At 39.5% G+C, this 21,519-nt stretch overlaps 1 protein-coding gene across 3 annotated transcripts in view; it reads left to right on the top strand.

Moving 5' to 3' along the window:
* The window catches only part of ITPRID2 (ITPR interacting domain containing 2), an 85,491-nt gene that overhangs the window by 39,176 nt on the left and 24,796 nt on the right, over positions 1-21,519 (top strand). For all 3 annotated transcript variants that reach the window (XM_089519627.1, XM_089519628.1, XM_089519625.1), the window contains exons 9-10: positions 673-1,364; positions 18,067-18,139. In XM_089519627.1, coding sequence (XP_089375753.1) covers positions 673-1,364; positions 18,067-18,139 — 765 coding nt within the window. The remainder of the gene's footprint in view (positions 1-672; positions 1,365-18,066; positions 18,140-21,519) is intronic.

The following is a 21,519-nucleotide window of genomic DNA, read 5'->3' as shown; positions in this document are numbered from 1 at the left end:
ACATTTTTAATAACAACTCCCAGAATCCCCCATGCAAGCTGGTTAACACTTAACAACAATTTATCTTGGATTCAGAATAAGCAAAGGAGCTGGTGGCAATGACAGAAAGAGGTGGAGTGAGGGAGAAGTTCAAAGAAAAGGGTGTGGTGGTGGCTTGAAAGGAATGGCTGGGAATATAGGAAGAGATATGGACTACTGAGTGTGAAGGAATGGAAAGGACCTCATTTCTGTCTTCTCCCTCAGAAAAAAAACTTTTTTGGCAAGTATGTTGGAGAAGGCATAGTTTCTTTCAATTGATTTCAAAGGTTTTGAGCATTTTCAAGACCTTGTCATGTAGCAGCGCAAAAAATAGGGTTTTTAAAAAATAGAATATTAAAATTCCTAAAAGGAGCAAGTGTATGAACTCATGGCTAATACAGTAGCACCATTGAACATTGTAGAAAAAGCTGTACTCAAAGGCAAGAATTTATCAACCAAAATTCAAAAGCCCAAACTGCAGATATGAACAGGGTGTATAGGGGACAGAAATCTGGCATGTTCTTGGCAATAATGTACTGGTTTTCTTTTTCTTTTTTCTTTTTGCCTGTTCCAAGTAATTTGTAGCTTCATTATAGAGTTTTTACAATGGTGCCCATTGTTCCCCCTGTCATTTCTGGCTTGTCCTTTTGCCAGGTCGCTTTCGTCAAATTGAAGTGCTTACTACTGTGGCCAATGCATTCTCTTCCTTGTACTCCCAAGTTTCTGGCACTCCATTGCAGAAGATTGGGAGCATGAATTCAACAGCTTCCAACAAAGAGGCATCCAGCCCTCCTCCTCTAACACGAAGCAACACAGCAAGTCGTTTAATGAAGACCTTATCTAAACTCAATCTTTGTGGGAACCCACAGACAGGGGAGGGTGGTAACCCAACAACACCCTCCCCAATTGACTTGCGAAAAATTGAAAATGGGAGTGAAGAATCTGAGGTTAAAAATGAACCCAAAACTCCAAAACACTTCAAGGCATCTCTGCTGGCTACAGTTAAAGAGGAGGTACCTAGCAATCAACCCATTACTGAGGGAGCTCATAAGCCTTCAGAACTCTTTGTGAGCACGAATGTTGAACGGGAAACACAAGACAACGCTGCACCTCATGAAGATGGGCACAGTGCTGACTCTCTGGGACATTCAGAAAAATCTGCTGATATAAATTCGTCTGGACTTGAAAGTGAGGTTCTGGAATCAACCAGCTGTGGGCCAGAAGGAAGCAGTAAATTACACGTTTCTTCTGCTTCCACAGTGGATAAAGAGCCCTGTGTTCCAATAGCAAACCCATCTATTGTTAATCTCATGTTGCAGCAGAAGGACTCCTTTGAGATGGAGGAGGTGAGTGGAAATATTTTCTTTTCTCTCCTTTTTTCCTTCTTTCTGGTAGAATATAGATTTCCCTTAGTTATCCTACACAAATATTGAACATGGCAAGTTGAAATAATAGTTCTGAAAAACCTCAAGTCATTCTTTGATGCACTACTTAGTGCCTCAAAGACATACAGAGGCAGTACAGATCTCTACCTAGGGATTTATTTTATTTTATTTATATCCTTCCTTTCTCTTCACATGAGCCTAAAGACAATTTTAAACCTTGTGGTTTAGAAGGAACTTGTGTTAAACTTGGCTAAATTTAAAGATTGTGTAGGTGCCTGAAGCTTCGAACTCAGGAGAGGCCATATTTCAGAAGGTTATGTTTTGCATATTCTAAGTCAGCTTGGGTAAATGACTGGAAAATAAAATGTGCGCTTGAAATCTTGGAGAGCAGGTTCCATTCCAGAGTAAACTGAGTACTACAGGGCTAAACAAAATTTTACCCTCCAGATATTTTAGATTAAAACGTGCATAGTTACCACAAGCTGAACAGGGGTGATGGAAGTTGCAGTCCCGACACCTGGAAAGTTCAAACTTCCTTATTCCTGCAGTACTGGATTAAATGGACTAATGAATTAATTAAATTGCTTATGGCCTGTTACAGACTGCCAAAATAAAGCTGCTTCGGGTCTCTTTGGAGGTATGCTGTTTAAATGATGCATGCGTCCTAAGAATCCGGAAGTTGCACCAAAGCTGCACTCCAGTGCTTTGGACTGGAGTGTGGCTTTGGCGCGACCTCTGGACTCTTAGGACCCATGCATCATTTAAATAGCATACTTCCAAAGAGACCCGAAGCAGCTTTATTTTGGCAGTCTGTAACAGGCCATATATTTTCACAACCATCCAGGATTCTGGTTTTCATTGATGAAGCCCAAAATGTCTTGGAGCCAAGGCTTTGGAGATCACTTTTATTTTTGTGGTCTGGCATGATTGATTAATGCAGCTTTATTACACATATTTTGCCTAGTCTCATTATTTTTATCCATATAGCCTGTTCTCTTTGTGACCTTTTTACAAAAGTGTATGTGGCTTTAAGCTACTCAGAAAGCTAGGGATGGGAAGAGATGGTATGGGTGGGGCAAGGCCATTGACAAGAATGAGTTTACTTGCTGTGGGTGTGTACTGTGTTTAGGAACACCACTTATCTATTTAGTACAGCCTTTCCCAACTTCCAGATGTGTTTGATGGTAACTCTCATCATTCCTAGCTGGGATGACCATTATAATCCAACACAACTGTTATTAAATATATCCAAGGGTCACATGGTGGGGCAAAGGTTGATTTGGAACACTTGTATCCAGTTTTTCTTCACCACAAATCCAAAGTTGCATATATAACTGGGGTCAGGAGCAATTTCACTTGCAGTAGCATAGCTAATGTTAAGAGATTATGGGAGTTGTCCAGAACAGCTGGAGACCAAAAAGTTTTCCACATCTGACATATAGGATTTCTAGCCCATCTTGGATCCCAGCCCTGACTGCATCCAGACTCATTTAGGTTCAGCTATATGGCTGTATCAATTTTGAGGGAGGTCTCAGAGTATGATTGAGCAAAGTACAGATGATGCAGGTTTAGGCTCCTACCAAATGTCGGCACCTGCATAATCTGTACTCTGGTACTCGGGTATTCTGGTGTTAGGGGTGACATCTATTGGACTGAGAAGTCCAGCTTTTCCTGACAGAAATGGCATACATGAACACACACAGTGGTGTAGAGGCATATAAAACAATAAGAGGGTGTTGGGAATGACCAAAGTACTTCTTGTCTGCCTGCCTCTCTCCCCCGCCTTTCCTTTTTGTTTCCCCAAGCCTTCCTTTTAAATGTTTTCAAAAGGCATAACATGACAGATATATTAATTCATTTTTTTCCCTTGCTTTCCTGGATCCTTTGAGGTTTGTGTTCTTTTGGGAAGTCTGTTGCTGTCAAGATAGCCTGGCATAGGAGAAATGAGTCAGGACAAAGTTTCCTCAGGAGTCCTGGCCACTGTATTCTTAGCAAACCAGATTCTTTTGAGCCTGTATCCTGTATTGACATTGGCTAAGGAGATGTGGCAGTTTGGGTGGAGTGGGCAAGAGTTGTTGGTTAGGAGAGAACAAATGTAGGCAGGGCTCAGATCTTGTGGTCCCAGACAAGAGCAAGTGGTGGAAGATGATTAGCCCCTTCCCCCTCCAAAAACAAGAAAGAAACCCAAACCAAAAAAGAGCAAGAACGAGGATCTCAGGTAAAAGCCACTGGAAGCAAAGTGAATCAAGGCAGCTCTTCTGAAAAATCCAGACCTAGCAAATGGCTTGTAAGATTAATATTTATACATTTTTAATTTTGTGTAGGAAAATGTTTTAAACTGCTTAAATTTTCTTGTACGGACATCATTGTGTTTGTTTTTGTATGTGTACATCAGTTTTTCCAAATGCTATTGAAATCCATTATGCATTCCCACAGGAGTTTTTTTTTTTTAATTGGATGACTTTAGTTTAATTGAAATCAATTCGGCTTTACCAGAATTACAAACTAACTTACAGAATATGATTGCTAATATTGGACCGTTAGATTTTTTTTCTTCTGTGAGTGTCTGGCTTTAGATTTTGGAGTTTGCTTGTGTTTATTTTTTTAAAAAGTTTCTAATATTCATGTTTGAAGAGCTAGCCTTTAAATTATGAGAGTAGTGTTTATTGAAGCTCCCAAAATCAACAGCAGTGCAGCTGCACTAAAAGCAGTAAAAAATCCAATTCTGTTTTGGAAAGAAAGGTACAGAAAGCAAACTGCTGTATACTGTGTTTGTGTACCTCCCGTGTAATTTTTTAAATGGTTTAAGTGCAGGTGAGTTGGTTCACCTGTGTGCATGCATACAAAGAACTATACTATTGGTATATTCCAGTTGTATAGTTCTGTTGTCAGACATGAGGACAGGTGTGTTGGCTCACCTGCATGCATCTCTACAAAGAAGAAGAAAATTTGGAATGGGAAAATGGCAGCTGGAGTGGGGAAAGGAAGCATAGAAGGGCATTTCTGCATTTCAGCTAGCTCTGACCACATGTATGGATGGTGGACTGCTGGATTTAACACAGGTACACACTGTGAAATTGTGAGATATTTCTACTGTGTGGAAGGCACAGAACCAATTCCAGCAAAAAGAAAACACAGGAGGCTATGACTTGGGACCAGATGATGTAGCCCATCTGGAAGTGCACAGAAATGTGGGAGGAGGCTTTTAGTGTTAGGAATACAATTACTGTATTTTCTGGTGTATAAGACTACTTTTTAACCCAGGAAAATCTTCTCAAAAGTCGGGGGTCGTCTTATATGCTGGGTGTCATCTTATAGGGCAGGTGCTGAAACTTCTGAGCTGGACTGGAGAATCTGCGGTCGCTGCATATGGTGGGGGGAGCTCAAAAACAGCCATGGCCGCACCCCCACCGTATGCGACGATCATATGAAAGCAGCTACCGTTCTGATAGTCTTGGAGACAGGGAGGGCTGGGCAAGCAGGGAGAGCTGACCAATCCAAGCAGGCTTTGTATACAACAAGGTTTCCTGCTAAGTACCTGCATGTCATTTGAATTAAAATTACCATATTGAAATCAAATCTGATGTTTTTTTAATTTGTATTTGGTGTGCTTTGGAAGAGGGGTAGTCTTATACAGTGAGTATACCTCAAACTCTATATTTTAACTGGAAAAGTTGGGGGTCATCTTATACGCCCAGTCGCCTTATACGCCAGAAAATACGGTATATGTATTTAATAAGTGCTGTCCTTCATGGTCTTTCCAGTCCAACTCTTCCTGTAGCCTTGAATTAGCTTACCCACCTCTGTTTTTATTCCACCTCTCTCCTATGACTTCATCCCTTTGAAATTAGACTAGATTTCTTGAATTCATACTCACTGTGATTACATCCTTGGATACCGACTAGCTTTGAATAACCATATTTTATTGTGTGCTGTACGTATGTTTTTTCATTGGATAATGGGGGAGGGGGAACCAAAATCGTATCACACAGAAATGGTCACTCATAGACTTGGTATAGGGATCTTTGACTTTTCCCTATTGATGAGCAACACACCGGGTGCCTCTTAGTACTAAAATGGTGGTCAGTAAGAAAGAAAGCGAGCACCCTAATTCAATGCAGTAGTGTGTCACATGAAAATTGTGAGCAGGCAGAAAGAAATTATTTTGATTAAGTAATTAAAGCTACTTTAAACTCCAAACATTTTTCTCAAAGGAAGTGGGTTTTATTACCAGTCTTCCTTTCTTCCACTATATTTCTGTTAGGAGCAGTAACACTCAGAGTGTTACTGTAGTTTTTTTTTTTTTTTGGGGGGGGGGTATTGTGGTGTTTTTGAGGTGTTTTGGACATAGGTTTGTCACCATGGGTTCAAGCAAAGGATTTATCTAGGTTTGGAATTAGGCTAGATGGGTGATCCTGAAAATGCATTTTGGTCCTCTGTAGATGATGCTTCTTGGAATAATAAATATATTGACAATCAGAAGAGGAATCAGCCTCCTTGCCCTGTGTTCAGCCTCTGTATGTTGACTAGTTTCTCTGTACAGTCATATGCTACGTTCATGTTGTACATGCTTAGGCTGTCAACACAGTCCCTACCCCAATGATGTGTAGAGATTGTGTACATGCATACAGCATATCTGTGGATTTTGCATCCCCTGATTCGATCATCCACAGCTTCAAAATCCAAAAGGCAAACCTTGATTTTGCCATTTTATAGAGAGGACATCATTTTACTATGCCGTTGTATATAATGGAATTTGAGCATCCATGGATTTTAGTATCCATGCAGGTTCCTAAACCAAACAACAGCAGATAGCAAGGGCCCACTGTGCATGCTGTGGGGAAAGACAGGGGTTTCTTGCACCTGAAGAAGGTCTGTAAAAAAAGAGCTGATCAGTGTGTGGAGATCATGGATGATACCAATAGGTACAATAACATTTACCCTGCTCACAACCAACATTAAGGATAGGGAAATGTGGCTGTTTCATGATTCCTACCAAATTACAGAGTGGATAAAAATCAGATTTTAAATCAGATTTTTTTTTAAAAAAAATTAAATGCTTTTTGTGGAAACATCTTTCTAAATATAGTTTTCCATTTAAGATACATTATAGTCCAAAGGTATTCATTGTGAAATTGGGATTAGGTTTGAATTAAGTAGCATGAGAATGTATATTCATGCAATGCTTAAATTTTTTGGTAAATGAATTCCATTATCCATTCACAATGTTTTGCTCTTCCAGGAGTTTTTTTAAGACGATTGGGCAATTTTTCTTTCTAAATGATATTACAACAGATACTTGGTTTTACAGTTGCCAAAACTATGATTTTGTGTCAGCAGGGACTACAATCCCATTGTTCTTTTGCAAATCTATGTAATAATAATAATAATAATAATAATAATAATAATAATAATAATAATACTGTTTATTTATAGCCCGCTTTTCCAAAGGAGATCAAAGTGGGTTACAACAAGAGTATAAAACATTATACAATTTGAACAAACAGTATATACACATCATAAAAACACTCTAGAGTTAAAAACACCATAAAATTACAGAGAATAAAAACCAAAACAAAACACCACAGAATCAACCCCTTACCTCTTAAGTTCTAAGTTGCAAAACATTCAGCAAATAGATTGTGAGATTGTGAGTGAAATAGATCTGTAGAAGAAGGTATGTGTGAGGAGGGAGGGGCAAGCAGTAAAAATGAAAGTGAAACCTTTTCAACAGAATACAATTGGCCCTCGGTATCAAGGGAGGATCCATTCCAGACCCTCCTGCGGATACCAGAATCTATGGATGCTCAAGTTCCAGGACTTCAGTGGCAATGTGTGCACGTGGCTGCACTGCTATTGGGGACAATGCAGGCTTGCCATCTGCAGATGGTTGAATCTGCTGGTGGCAAGTCATTGGATACCAAGGGCAGGCCATACTCCACATGCCTTTGGATCTTTATGTGTATAGCCTGAGGTTTATTGTATTATTCATTCCCTGGAGGGGAAAACCCATAATGGCATTGGCAACTGTTCTCCAAATATGAATGATCAACCTATTAAACTGGACATAGTTCATTTCACAGTAATTTCATAAATATCTCTCTATGATATATTTGTAATAATATAAACGAATCAGTATTATTTAATATAATTTTAAAATTAATCTGAAAAGTTGTTCTTCTAAAAATGAAACCTTCATCTGGTTGTAAATATTAAGATTACTCCAGCAAGAGTGAGTCTACTGTAACTCTGAGTTGTGTAAAACATATATTAAGCTTGTAGTGTGGAAGAGTGTTCTTTTGGGGGGGGGGATTCAATCACGTGAAACAAATCAAAATTATTCCAAAAAGAAAAAAGAAAGAAAAAAGAAAAGAGTGTGTGAGCCAGGAGCAAATAATAATTCTGGGATAAATCTCTGTCCCATACTATCTGAGTAGAATTGATTTAAATCAAATCCACCCTGTCAAATTAACTTAAAAAAAATCTCTTAGGACTCATTGTGAGACAAAGCACACTTCACCTCAGAAATTTACACATTTGCTTATGATGTGTTTTGAAGGAATAAAATATGCACAAAATGAAATACACCTTTTTATACATGACCAGCAAAAATGGATATAATTGAAAACTGGTTTACTCAGTGGAGGAAATGTGTAGAAAAATAAACAGAAAAATGCATAAATAAAGGCATAAATTAAGGAAAATGAATACCAAAATGCATGCAAGTTTCCATATATGGAGAAAAATATACCAAAATTTCACATCATAATAAGAACAAAGTACGGGACAGGGATTTATCCCAGAATTATTGCTTGTGTTGGGCTCGAGACTCATACCCCCCCCCCCTTTTTTTTTTTTTTTAGTAATTTTGATTTGTTTCTCAGGACCACCAAGCTGGTATACTTTAAATAGAGACATGCAAAAGAATCCTAAATGCATCCCAATTACTTAGATGGCCTCAAGTGTGTTTCTATGCCAGGGAGTTAAAATAGCATGCATGCTAATAAAGCAGGGATACATTAGAATTATAGGCAGGGTGAGCTGAGAGAGATCAGAGTCTTGGCCAATTTTATTTTTATATGATAACTAAGTTGCTATTTCTGCCATTGATTTTAGTCCAAGCTTCTTTTGTGTTTGGTTCTTGTGATTTTTTTCATTCTTACATGAATTGCCTTTAGAGATCATTGGTGGGAAGAAAGGATATACCGTAGATCTTTGAAATGAAATACATAAATACCTGTTTCTAAATTTTCTAAATAAAAGCATTTTCTCTGACATTTTATGTATAAGGTTTTCCACTTTAATGCCATGTCAAACTGTTATTGCTATGTAAGCCAGATGTTTACTTTTATAGAGGACAGCCCTGTATTTCAGGTGCTTTTGGAGGACAATCCTCTGTTTGGTGGATGGTTGATAGAGAAAGAACCATAGAAAGAGGGAACAGGAACCTTGAATTTCCCAGCTACTGTTAGTACCTGGATAGCAGTCTTAGCAGTGATATGCAGACCCTGTTTGCCATGCTCAAGTGAGATATGGAGTAAGATGTACAGTAGTTCTATTTTAAATTACAGTCCTCCCATCCCTTATGCGGGGGATATGTTCTGGATCCTCCCAGTATGTAAGGGGAAAATCACATATGCTCATGCCCCATTGAAAACAGTGGGGCACATGCATGTGGTGCATGTGCACCATTTATTAGATTGTACCGCAGCTTCAGGGTATGCTGAAAATCGTGGAAGGGAAGCCCCTGTATGGTGCGGCTTACCCAGATAACTGGGCAAGGATAAATGGAACATGTCCCTTAGGAACAGCATTTACTGGATCAAACAGAAGCCTCCATTTGAATTTTTCTACAAAGTGCTAGAGTGAAGCTATGTCAAAACATTAATAGAAATGGCAACATTTATGGCCCTGCCACAGGAATATTTCTTCTAGCATCCTTCCTTTATGGAAACCCAAAGTGTTGTGGTTCACGCTGGGGGACACGGCTGTGCCAGGGTATGAGGCCCAGTAGTGTGCTGGGAGGACTCAGATCTGGAGTTGGTCTTGTCATGATGTGCAGCAATTGGCCTTTCTCTTGATCCACACCAAAATGTATATGGTAGGAAGTAGCTGCAGTAGGATATATTGTCTTCACTCCTTCGAAGAAGAAAATTGGTATTATATTAAAATACATAGAGAAATATTCCCATTTTCTTTCCTTGGACAAAGCTCAAGCTTTTTCCCCCAATAGTACTTAATGTATTCTTTTCTGTAATTTGCGATAACAGGGACACAATGGGTTAGCTTCAGAGTTTGAAAAATATGCCTGTTTCCTCTAAGAGGAAGTCCTTTGATACTGGATGTTTCTATTTTTATTAAACTAGTGTTAAGCCAGAGTTGCTGTGTGAGAAAAGAGAGCAAGCAATTTTATCACCAAAGAACATCTGAGAATTGAGGAGACATCTAAAAATCGAGTAGTTGTGAAATATTGACTCCAGCTTCTCTTTGAAAAAGCTGTCTGTACTTTGGTGGCTGATTACTTAATCACGTTGGTATAAATATTTTCAACTCCAAAAATGAGTCATTTATAATATATTACAAAGCTAAAAGGAAATAGAGTACTTTGTTTTACTAGCACCCCCCCCCCCCCTTTTCCTTGGTAATTCATTTCTTGTCCTTGTTTCCATGTGAATTTTCTTTCTTTTAAAAAAATTTTGACCAGCATATTTGAACAATTGTGGCACTTTTCTGACAATATTTTAAACATGCTTCAGGAAGGGACAGAATCAAGTTCACAATTCCTTGCACAAATGTAGTGCAGATTTGCAACAGCCTACAGTACACATGAATGGTTTGGATTTGTGATGGGGGACCTTGTGGCAAGAGGCTACCCAGTTTTGCTTGCAAGGTTTGTGTGTGTATAATAGCTTGCATACAAGTAAGCATTCCTAAGCTGTATTCTGTGGTTCATTTTCCATTAGAATTTAAAACAGTGGTTCTCAGCTTTTGGCCCTTCAGATGTTTGAGTTTTCAGTTGCCAGAAGCCCCAGCCAGCAGTCAAGGGTTCTGAGAAGTGAAATGCAAAACATCTGGAGGGACAAAGGATGATGACACTGGCTGTAGGGTGAGCCCTCCTATGTTTCTCCATATGGATGAGTAGGATGTGCAAGAGGTTGTGAATTAGTTCAGTTTAATGTGGTCACAGAGCTCCATGAAATCAGGAACTCTGGTGAAGCAAAATCCTCTGCTTCATGGAGCTTGTAACCCTGTTCACTTTCACCTTTTTTTTTTTTTTTTTGCATCCATTTCCTGTCAACACAGAGAATCCAGGCTTTCTTCCTACCCACTTTCTTAATTTTTTTAATTGTTATTTTTAACTTTTCTACATAGAACAAAACATTTCACACATTACAAATTTGACAGTAGACCACCCCCATACACAAACGTCATTATTAAAACTACATATAACATAAATTGAGCTTCCTAATACTACTTGAGGCTTGTTCTGAAGTTTTCTTCCATCTTGTTTTATCTTGAAATAGTCTCCTCCTTAGTTCCTTCACCTGTATCTGTCCTTATGTTGTGTTGAATCCAAAAAATTTTCATTGTTAATATTCTTCACTTTACCTAGAAATATACATCTATAGAGTAGCTCTATATCACATACCATCCTTCCTATACATAACATTCTGCCATCAAGAATTTAAAATATTTTAGTAAAAGAGAGTTTTATGTAACCAAGATTAGGTGCTATTTCTTCCTACCCATTTTCAAAAATAATGTCCAGATAGGACTTCTGAGATGGTGCTATGGGTACGCAGTGGAAAACAAAGCTTTTATTGCTTTTGCTGTTTCTGGGATTGCTGTCTCTGGGGTTGTCTGCATGGGCCAAAATGGCCTGTGTTCCCCTTGGCCTTGCATCATTTAGTGCAGACAGTGCAGGCTGAAACCCCTGTAGTGGGGTTGGCCCAATCCTCCCTGTGCAGACACAGATCTGGAGAATCTGTTCTGACCTTGGGGTAAACAGCCTTCAACTCAAAGTAAAATAGCCCAGGTTTTCCTTGTGGTTTCCAAGAAACTCTGCTGCAAAACTGGGCTGTTCAGACAGCCCCTCCCACTCCTGACCTTTCTGGTGGTCTATTCATCTGAGAAGTCCCCCCCCCCCCCATTGCCCATCTAATGTGAAAATGGGGTACCTGGCCAAATGCGTGCAGCCAGGTGCCCCATTTCTGCATCAGGCAGGGCAGCTAGGGGGCTTCTCAGATGGATCAACGGCTAAAAATGTAAGGAGTGGTGTACCAATCCTGGGTCCTGGGTTGGTGCAGGGATGGACGTGTAAACACCCAACCTTCCTTGCACTGATAGACCTAGGTGAGGACCAAGGCCAGGTTAGCACAGGCTTCACCCTTGCTTTCCGTGCCCATCTGCTCAGGCCCTCTGTGTTGAAAGCCGAGTTGGGCAAAATGCAGCCCAGATAATGCCTAAAGCTCCCATGTTTTTCTTATCTTCAGACCCTCCAGACTCCTGGAACTCCTGTATTGTGGTTGTACTTTTGGGAAAGGCCCAATCCCGTTCTTTTAAAACTTTTTTTTAAATCGCATATTATAATAGCATGCAAATTTATTTAAATATAGCTATTAACAAATACAGATTGAGTTTCTCTTATCTGGAATTCCAAAATGTAAAATATTCCAAAACCCCAAACTAATGGCACCTTTGGTTGAATGTACACAAACCTTGATTCATGCACAAAATTATACAGTGGGCCCATGCTTTACGTGGGGATTCGTTCCAGGGGGCCGCTGGGTAAAGCAAAAAATGTGTATGCTTGAGCCCCATTGGATATAATGGGGCTCGTGCTTGTCATGTGGCCGTGCGGGTGCGCACGCTATTCTCCTATTTCCCGGGCGGCTCACATAAGCTGAAAGCCACCTATAATGAGCCTGCTGCATATGGTGTGGGCTCACTGTATTATGTAAGATTTTCTTCAAGCTATGTGTATATGGAGTATTTGAAACATAAATTAATTTTGTTTTTATACTTGGGTGCCATTTCCAACATACCTCATTATGTACATATATGCAAATACAAGTATTCCAAAAAAAAATTTAAAAAAAAATCCAAAACACATCTTGTATTTCAGATAATAATAATAATAATAATAATAAACAACTTTTTATTTATAGCCCGCTTTTTGTCTGGACAATCAAAGCGGCGATAAAGGAGACTAAGCCTGTATAACTAAACTTTCAGTTTGTAGATAGAAAAAAACAAGAGCAGTGGTTTGAAAAGTTGTCTATTGAAGAGTGATTGCCTGATTTAAGAGTTGCTATAGTCATGCTTTTTCACAGACCCAATTCAACATGAACATTGCCTTTATTTAAAAAATAAAAAAATGAAAATTGCCATGTGCCTGATCATGGTTGAAATGCTCAGTCTTAGATATATGTTGTCTTCTTTAAGAGGCAGCAAGAGGGCTGCCCAGAAACCATTGGTATTTTGCTTAGGTGCTATACATTAAAAAAAAAAAAATGATTTTCTCTAAACTGTTATGGAGATCTTTGAAGGTGAAATATTCAAAATATTCCTACTTGTAACTATTAGTGATTAATGCTGTGAAATTATTGGTCTGGTGGGGGATCTGGGAGAGTCAGTATGATGTAGTGGTTTGAGCATTGCATTAGGATATTGCAAGACCAGGGTTCAAATCTCCCATTGGGCAAGTCACATGCTCTCAACCATTGAGGAATGTAGTGGCAACCCCCCCCTCTCGCCAGAACAAATCTTCACCGTTTGAAAAAGTCAGAAACGACTTGAAGGCATATAGCAGCAACAGCAGCAAAAACAACAACAGCAGCAAGAGATGGAACAGGAAAGTCCAAATTCCTCTGCCACATTAATTGTCACTGGAACTAGGCTTACTCACACAAACATGTGTAAAACCACATTTGGAAATCTGAAATGTCCTACCATCCACATAATTAAATATGTTTAATGTTTAAGTTTCCTTTTTCCTCTCCCGTAATTGCTACCTGTGGATGAAATAATACTCTGGAGAGTTTTGTCTTTATGGGTTGTCTACAATTTGGGAATAACTTTCTCTGTAATTAAGAAGCAGCTTTTTATAACCCTCTCTCTCTCATTAGATTTCAAAGGGGTTTTGAGCAACCAGATATATCACATCATATTAGAAGCTGAGGTCGTGGGGAAATCTATCTAAAGACCAATTAAATAATTTTTAGTTACTTTAAAAAACAACAACTCTTTATCCTGTCAACTCAGTGCTATTGGTGACAATGATATGCAATGCATAAGTTGAGTGCTTCTCTGTTGCAATTACACTTCTTGCATTATCATAGAAGAAGTGTTTCTGTTTTGTTTTTGCAGGGGAAGATTATTGTCTTATTTGTTTTGGGAGGAGGAGTACAGGCATTTACCCACTGGTGGTGCAGTGGGTAAATGCCTGTACTGCAGCCATTCACTTGAAACCACAAGGTTGCGAGTTCAAGACCAGCAAAAGGGCCCAAGCTCGACTCAGGCTTGCATCCTTCCGAGGTCGCTAAAATGAGTACCCAGACTGTTGGGGGCAAATTAGCTTACTTGCTAATTAGCTTACTTGCTGTTCACCGCTATGATCTTTGGAATAGCGGTATATAAATAAAACAAATTATTAATTATTATTATTATTAACATGGGAAAATTTGATAATGCTTGGCAAAAGGGAATGCAGTAGGCAAAGAGGGAGACTGCATTATAGGTGGATAGACTTAAGGAAGCCATGACTTTGAGTTTGCAAGATGTGAGCAGGGCAATTGATGTCTGAGGATCTTAGAAGTCTCTGATTCATGAAATCAGCCTTAGTTGAAGTCAATTTGACAGCAAATAACTGCAACATAACAAACGTTTGCAGCAGTAGATGTATTAGCTTTGAGGCTTAATTTGCCTCATAGTGTTGACATAATGAATTAACCTGAAGACAAAATTTAAAACTTGGTTGAGGTATTGCAACTTCCACCATTTTACCATGCTATGTCCAGATAGCTATGGGGAAATTTCCAGAAATAGGATGATCTATTCATAGGTGGCTGTAGTTTTCTCCTGGAAAAACATAGGGAAGATGACCTTGAGGAGAAACTAGTTTGACCTGGAGCAAATGTCACTAAATGCTAATGATTGTAAATAAAGGACATCATCCTATATGGGAGATATGTATGTGTCGTCATCATTGCAGTGCAGTGAATCCTGGCCCAACACTCCCAATCCCCACTTAGCAGGAAGGCACTGTGATTGATGGGGTCCATCCCCTGTCTCCTGGGAAGTAACTGACTGCCGTTTCCACCCCTTCCATCAGCAATTTCTGGTGCAACAAGCTGAAGCAGAACCCATGTTGCAATTCCTCCTTATACCGGAGATTGCTCTCATGAGGAGGAAAACCATCAGCCAGCTGCTTCCTGATAACTAGAGGTTGGAGATCTTTCTTGTTCCCTATATAACTCCTAAACTAAGGTCCAAAACAGACTGCAGAAATAATTCAGATTGAGACTGCATTAACTGGCCCAAACATAGTTTATTGTGGCACCAGAGCAATCTGACAGAGAAGGCTAAATGTCTCACAAAGCTGCAGTTCCTAGAATTCCCTAGCATTGAGCCAGGGAAGTTAAAGTGGTCTCAAACTGGATTATTTCTGCAGTATGTTTTGGACCTAGGCACTACATAGGGATGTTGAATACATAACAGTCATAAATGTACACATATGTAACTGTCATAGAGGATTCCAGTCAATAAGATTGGCGGGTTCCACACCACCAAACAGTACGTGCTCGGCACGTACTAGTGTTAGGAAGGGGCATCCTTTCTGGATGCCCCTAACCCTAGTACGTGCCGAGCATGTACAAAATGGTGGTGCCCTATACACATGGGTGCCACGATTTTGACGTAGCATCATTTCCGTGCCGCAAAAAGAACCCGCTTTTTCCGGGTTCTTTTTGCTGCGCTGGGGAACCGTGCGGTTTGTCCACTATGGTTCCCTGGCGCAGAAAACACTGGCACCTTTTAGGCAGTCTGTAAAGTGCCATTAATTGTCTTTAACAGATTTGTAGGCAGTGATATTGTTAATTTCTTGAGATGCCTAGTTACTTTTTGGTACCGTTAACTCCCTTATTTATTTATTTATTTATTTATTTATTTATTTATTTATTTTGGGAGGGTTATTTGAACATTTAGTGTGGATAGGATATATTTGCGCATTAATGCAAAAAAAAGAAGGGGGGGGGGTTAAACAAAAAAAAAATCCAAACATGGTTTAAAACAAATGAGCAAACAACTCCCCTGGTTTTTTTAAATTTATTTTTAAATATATTTTCCAACCCTGTAAATTAATTACCTTGTTAATGATCAGTCTAGCAGAAACCATGGCTTTGCAAGCATTTCAAGGCTTTGAAGTAGTAAAGTAGTAAGCCTTAAAACTGATATGTATGCTGCTGTTGCTACTGTCTGTACTGCAGAAAGTTAAAGTTCATGGTTCTCAAGCTTGTTTGAAATTTATAATGGTTTAACAATGAAATAAAGTCACTCTATAATGAATTTAAATCATTCTGGAAAGAATAATTTTAATCCAAAATGAACTGTAATTTAATACAATAATATCTAATTACAATTTAATCTTTTCAATGTAGCAATTAATTCAGAGGGTTTGGTGGATTTTTCATAGCACTACCTTTTTATTATGGTAAAATTGAATCATAGAACTGGAAGAGACCACAAGGGCCATCAAGCCCAACTCCCTGCCATGCAGGAAGACACAATCAAAGCACTCCTGACAGATGGCCATCCAACCTGTTGAAAAACCTCCAGAGAAGGAGACTTGATCACACTCCAAGGCAGCATATTTCACTGTTGAACAGCTCGTACATGTTTTACAAATTATATTAAAATATATTATCCATTTTTTTAGATATGTGTCTATTTATGCCAGTGTTACCTGTTCAAAACTTCTACTAAACTTCAACCTTGAGGTCATACCCCATGTGAGCATGCAGCCAACCTCAGGCCATCCATAAAAATGGTCCCCAGGCCTACTTAAGTTGCTCCCTCAAGGTATGCAAGAAGAGATCAATCTGATAACTTTTCCAGAAAAATAGGACAGTCAAGGGTACCAAAAGGTGTCTAGGGATCAGGGGAATTAACAGTATTGTTACCTACAAATCTGTTTAAGAAGATTAGTGTTATTGACTGGGATCCTCTATGACAGTAACAAATGAGTTACCTTCTGCCTGTTACGTATTCAACATCATTACCCCTAGTTTAGGGGCTACGTAGGGATTGAGAAATTTGCCCAGTCCCTGCTTATTAGGCAGCAGCAGCTGGAAATGATGGGGATCTGTTCCCTTGTTGGTTAGGAAGCGGCTGGCTGATGATTTCCCCTCCCCCCCAAACAAAAGTCCTCCTGCTTAGTTTTTCTTTGGAGATTACTTACCCAAGAACTGCTTCTTTAGTAATCACTTTAGAGTAGTTTTCCTACAGTTCAGACAAAAGAGCCACTTTGTACTACAATCTCTTCCATACCTGGTCAACTGACCAGCCTACATTGCTGCAGAGAGAGCCATGTAAATGATGAACCCTTAAGTTCTGTCCACTGAAATTGCATTGTTTGACATGATGTCAAGTATCATGCAAACTGTTTGTGGTATCTTGTAGTCACTGCAAAAGAACCCTGTCAGATATGAATATTTGCTGTTCTCAATATGTGAAATTGTACAGGAAGAATTGAGATGGGATAATATTTCATTGTTGTTGTGTACCTTAAAGTCATTTCTGAATGAATGGCAACCTGTAAAGTGTAACCTATCACAGGGTTTTCTTGGCAAGATTTGTTCAGAGGCGTTTTGCAAGTGTCATCCTCTGTGGCTGAGAGAGAGTGATTTGCTCAAGGTCACCCAGAAGGCCCCAGCTAAAAATCATATAAAGTTGTGTGATGGCTTGAGAGATTCGCAGAATTCTTCTCTGTGTTCCGTTTAGTTGTTTTATAAAACAATGGGACTATGAGAAACACAATTATATGCCAGAAGTCCAGGGCACAGAAGAGTAGAATATATGGATAGGGAACTCCTACAGTTCCATGTATTGCAACACACACACACACCAGCCACCTTCCTGCTCTTTTCCTTGTTTTAATATGGAGGAGATCTGTGAAACATGCACATTATTTCTTTTGTGATTTTTTTAATTGGTCTTCTTAATTACTCTGGTTTAATGCTCACTTTTTCAGTTTGGTATTGGGCTAATAAATCTGTAACAATAGTCTGATGATGATGATGATGATGATGATGATGATGCTTAAATATTAAGAGAAGGCTTCTAACAGAATGAGCATTTTTTTAAAAAAAATCACTGTGTAATCTCATTGTTTAAAAAAACCTTACTACCTCTGAAATAATTGTATGGCATCATGGTCTTTACAAACTGTCCTGAATGTTCTCTCTTAAGGATTTATTTGCTGGTCCAGGGAATCTGAAAGGGATGTACAGTGTGCGGCAATTACTTCAGCTTGCCAAATTTGATTGCATTAGAATTGTTAATCAGCTAAATAACCAGTTATGCAGGGTATACAGTTTCACTGAGAAGCAGGCATATATTCTGTTAAGCTAACCTTGCAATTGATTTGATTTTTTGTCTATTGCAGATCCAAAGCACAGAGGGAGAGATTCCACATACCCCTAATACAGGCCAGCTGGCTTTAACCAAAACTAAGAAAGGTAAGTGGAACCCTTTTCCCCCAACCCTTTTTTCTCCCAGCTCCTTTGAAAGGCTTTTGGCACAGTGTCATCTCTTTCTGCGAGTGCCCATTGATATACTTGAAGCTTTTTTGTGCAGCAGCCCAGCCAAAAGATCCTGATTTGCTTCTCATTTGGGGTTCATGTCACAGTATATTCTTGTGAACTTGCATCTTAAATGACAACAGAATGAATCAGACTTGTAACCTCAATTAATGGCTTGACTTCTCTGTAGGTCTGTCAAGTGGCAGTTTGGGGAAACTGAAACACTTGTGCTTCTTTTTTATTGTAAAAGAGTCCTGTCATTTAAACCGATCATTTTAAACCTTAAAATTACACATTACACATTCCTTTGGCCTGAATTTGGGTGCTGTGTGCATAATTTTGCTGTACTTCAAAGTGCTGACTGTGTCTTTTGCATTTGGCCACACAGCAAGCCTTAGAGTGTAGTCCTTAGGTTTTTCTGTGTTCAGTGGGACTTACTCCAAACTAAGTCTGCTCTAGGAGCGATCTACAAGTCTTCAAATGGGATTATACCAGAACTGATTATGTAGCAGAATAAATGGCTTACTTTCAAACCATGCTTTCAGGGGATAGCCTAAACATTCCTCTTCAGGGGCATAGCCCATGTTGCGTACATCCCACTTCAGAGTGATTGCCGCTTGCTGGAGTTAATATATTCAATTACCATTACTTTCCAGACTGACACTCCCATTTCTGTTCCTTGTTTGCAGGGCTTGAGAAAATAGTGCACTCTGTTACTCATTTGTAATGCTTATTCCAGAGGGGGTGGAGGGAGGTCAATGCTGTATTTTTGATTTATGAGGGGCAGGCTTCTTTCTACTGTTTATTCTTCCACAGGTTAATGGGGGGTCCTGTCCTACAAAACAGCACAGGACTCTCTTCTCAGTGTGAATATATCTGTGTCCTCTGATGCAATACAAATAATCACTTGCTCTTGCTGAGTTGTGATACATAGGAAAAACATTATCTTATGAAACTGAGCACAGAAAATGCTGGTTTGGTGACATCAGAGGAAGATACAGCTTCATATGTATGATGGTAACCACCCACCATGCCACCGTGAACACACATAATCTGGTGCTGATTTTGGAAGCTGAGCAGGATTTGGCCCAGCTAGCACTTTGATGGGAGGTCACCAGGGATCTCCTGACACAGCTAGGAATATATCATTTACTTTGCTTATTCCAGAGAGTAATTCAATCAGTTTCCTCCTTGAAAACCCAGAGAGTGGCTGCTAGTCAGAGAGGACAGTACTGGGCTATACAGTCCAAGGATCGTGACTCCTTATAATGGCAGCTTCCTGTATGCCTAATAAAGAGAGAAACAGCATAGTCCTGTATTCGTAGTGTACAGCTGCTGTTGCTTCTCTCCTCACCATTACACAAATGCATCCTCATCAAGTGTGAACCAATCCTGTACTGCCTGTGTTTGGTCATGTCAGAGGAACTTCCTTTAACCTGTTTGTGCAGAGGAAAGTAGTGGGTAACAGGTCAGTGAGGGAGAATTTGTGTGTGCACACTTGGTGAAAAAAGAAGCAAAGCGATCCTGTGCTGTTTTGTGGTGCTGGACCCATGTTAACCCATATAACAACTGAGAGAAAAGCCTGTTCTCTGTGCTACCTCTGTGTTGATTTCCCCCTGTTTCCCCAGAGCATGTAAGACATAAAATATGTTACTCGGGGAGCTAGAAAGGAGCACTGCTTCAATCTTCACAAAAAGAATGACATATCCACCACACTGTATTTTGAGCAAAAAGTAATTATTTGCAGGTAATGGCTATTACTCTTACAGATTATTCTGACAAACTAACACTATCTGTTGCTGGACACAGGGAGAACCTGTGCAGCATCTACGCATCCAGTTCCTCCTTTCTCTGCCAATCCATGCACACATTTCTCCAGGATAGAGGGATAAGGACAATCACGGAATCCCTGTTGCCTTGTGAACTATAGCTGGCAGCCATGAAAGAATCTCAGAATCTTCATTGTTCTCCAGAAAATTCTTTCTTGTTCAGGGAAAGGGGGAATGTGGGATACTGTTGGGCCACAGTAAGTGGGCTATTCTGCAGCTGTAAATAGGACAGCCTTATCCCCCAGCCTTGGTTCAGGCCCATGTAAATGCTCTGGCCCTGCGATGCAGAATGTTTACCCTTGTTTGTCAACCTGTTTTCCACTGCCTGTTTTGAAGGTCTGCTATTGTGCAACCATGGTTCAAATGCCACGTTTCCCTAGTTTATGACTCTTGTCTGTAACGCTCTTTTGCTCTCAGTGCTAGAGTTACACTCCTCAGCACAGAATGTTACAAATGTGCAATATATTTTTGATGGCATTATGATTCCAAAGATGGGACTGACATTTTCTTTCTGTAACTTATTTTAGACTTAGGGACATTTTTAATAGGCTTGCTGTAAAATGTACACTGTCTGATTGGTTTCACCGTTTTGTAAAGAAAGAAAAAAAAAGGGGGGGGGGGAGACAGATAAAAAAGTGAGACTATAAAAACATTCTTGACATTTTAACATTAGATACACTGAATTTTACAACTCTTGTTCCACACATTAATGCAAACTTGTAAAATTATATTGTGTTCTTTACAAATTGTGATTCTGCCATCAGCTTAATATAAGTTTTGTCAAGATATACTGAGGGGTTTTTTTAATATCTCAGATTTCTTTTTTAAAAAAATACTGTTTTTGAAGGGGGAGGGATCCTTCTGTGCAGATGTTCCATTTTAATTTCCAGAGAACAGGTTCATGTGGTATTTTCAGTACTAACATTTCTTAGTATGTAACCCAAATGGACCAGTGTTTTGCTTTGTTGTTTTTTTGTGAAGTGATAGCTCTCCACCAAAAAGATTCACTTGCTGTGTGTTGTAAAATTAACTGTTAGCAGTGGTATCTAATATGTACAATGCTAGCTGCTTGGGAGAAGTTTGTTTCATGAAAGTAACACTGCTTTTCCTCCTCTGTAATTCATGAATGGCTTAATGGGTGGATTATATGCGGGCTACAAGGCCTGTCCCTACTGACTCTTGTTATAATTGTAACTCTTATTACAGAATAAAGGGTGACACAGACCACACACCACGAGAAAGCCAGATTGTGGCCGTGGCAACCACATGCTGTGGTCCCACTCCAACTTTTTGCCAACCCAAAAGAAAGCGGCAAATAGCAGATAGAAGCTGGCTTTCAGGCGCTCTGGTGGCATGTGGTGTGTAAACATTGCACAACTAAAGCACCCAAAATACAGCTCATTTGTGGGTGGTGTTCCAGGCAGCTTCAGAGTCGAAATGCCTCACTCTGAAGCCAACTGAACAGTGACATAAAGGGGCTGTCTGTTT

This window comes from Sceloporus occidentalis, unplaced genomic scaffold (genome assembly GCF_023333645.1).
Source record: "Sceloporus occidentalis isolate IW3139 unplaced genomic scaffold, rSceOcc1.0.p SCAF_4, whole genome shotgun sequence".
Lineage (NCBI taxonomy): Eukaryota > Metazoa > Chordata > Lepidosauria > Squamata > Phrynosomatidae > Sceloporus > Sceloporus occidentalis.
The sequence above is the reverse complement of the archived record's forward strand: the minus strand, read 5'-3'. Positions and strand labels throughout refer to the sequence as shown.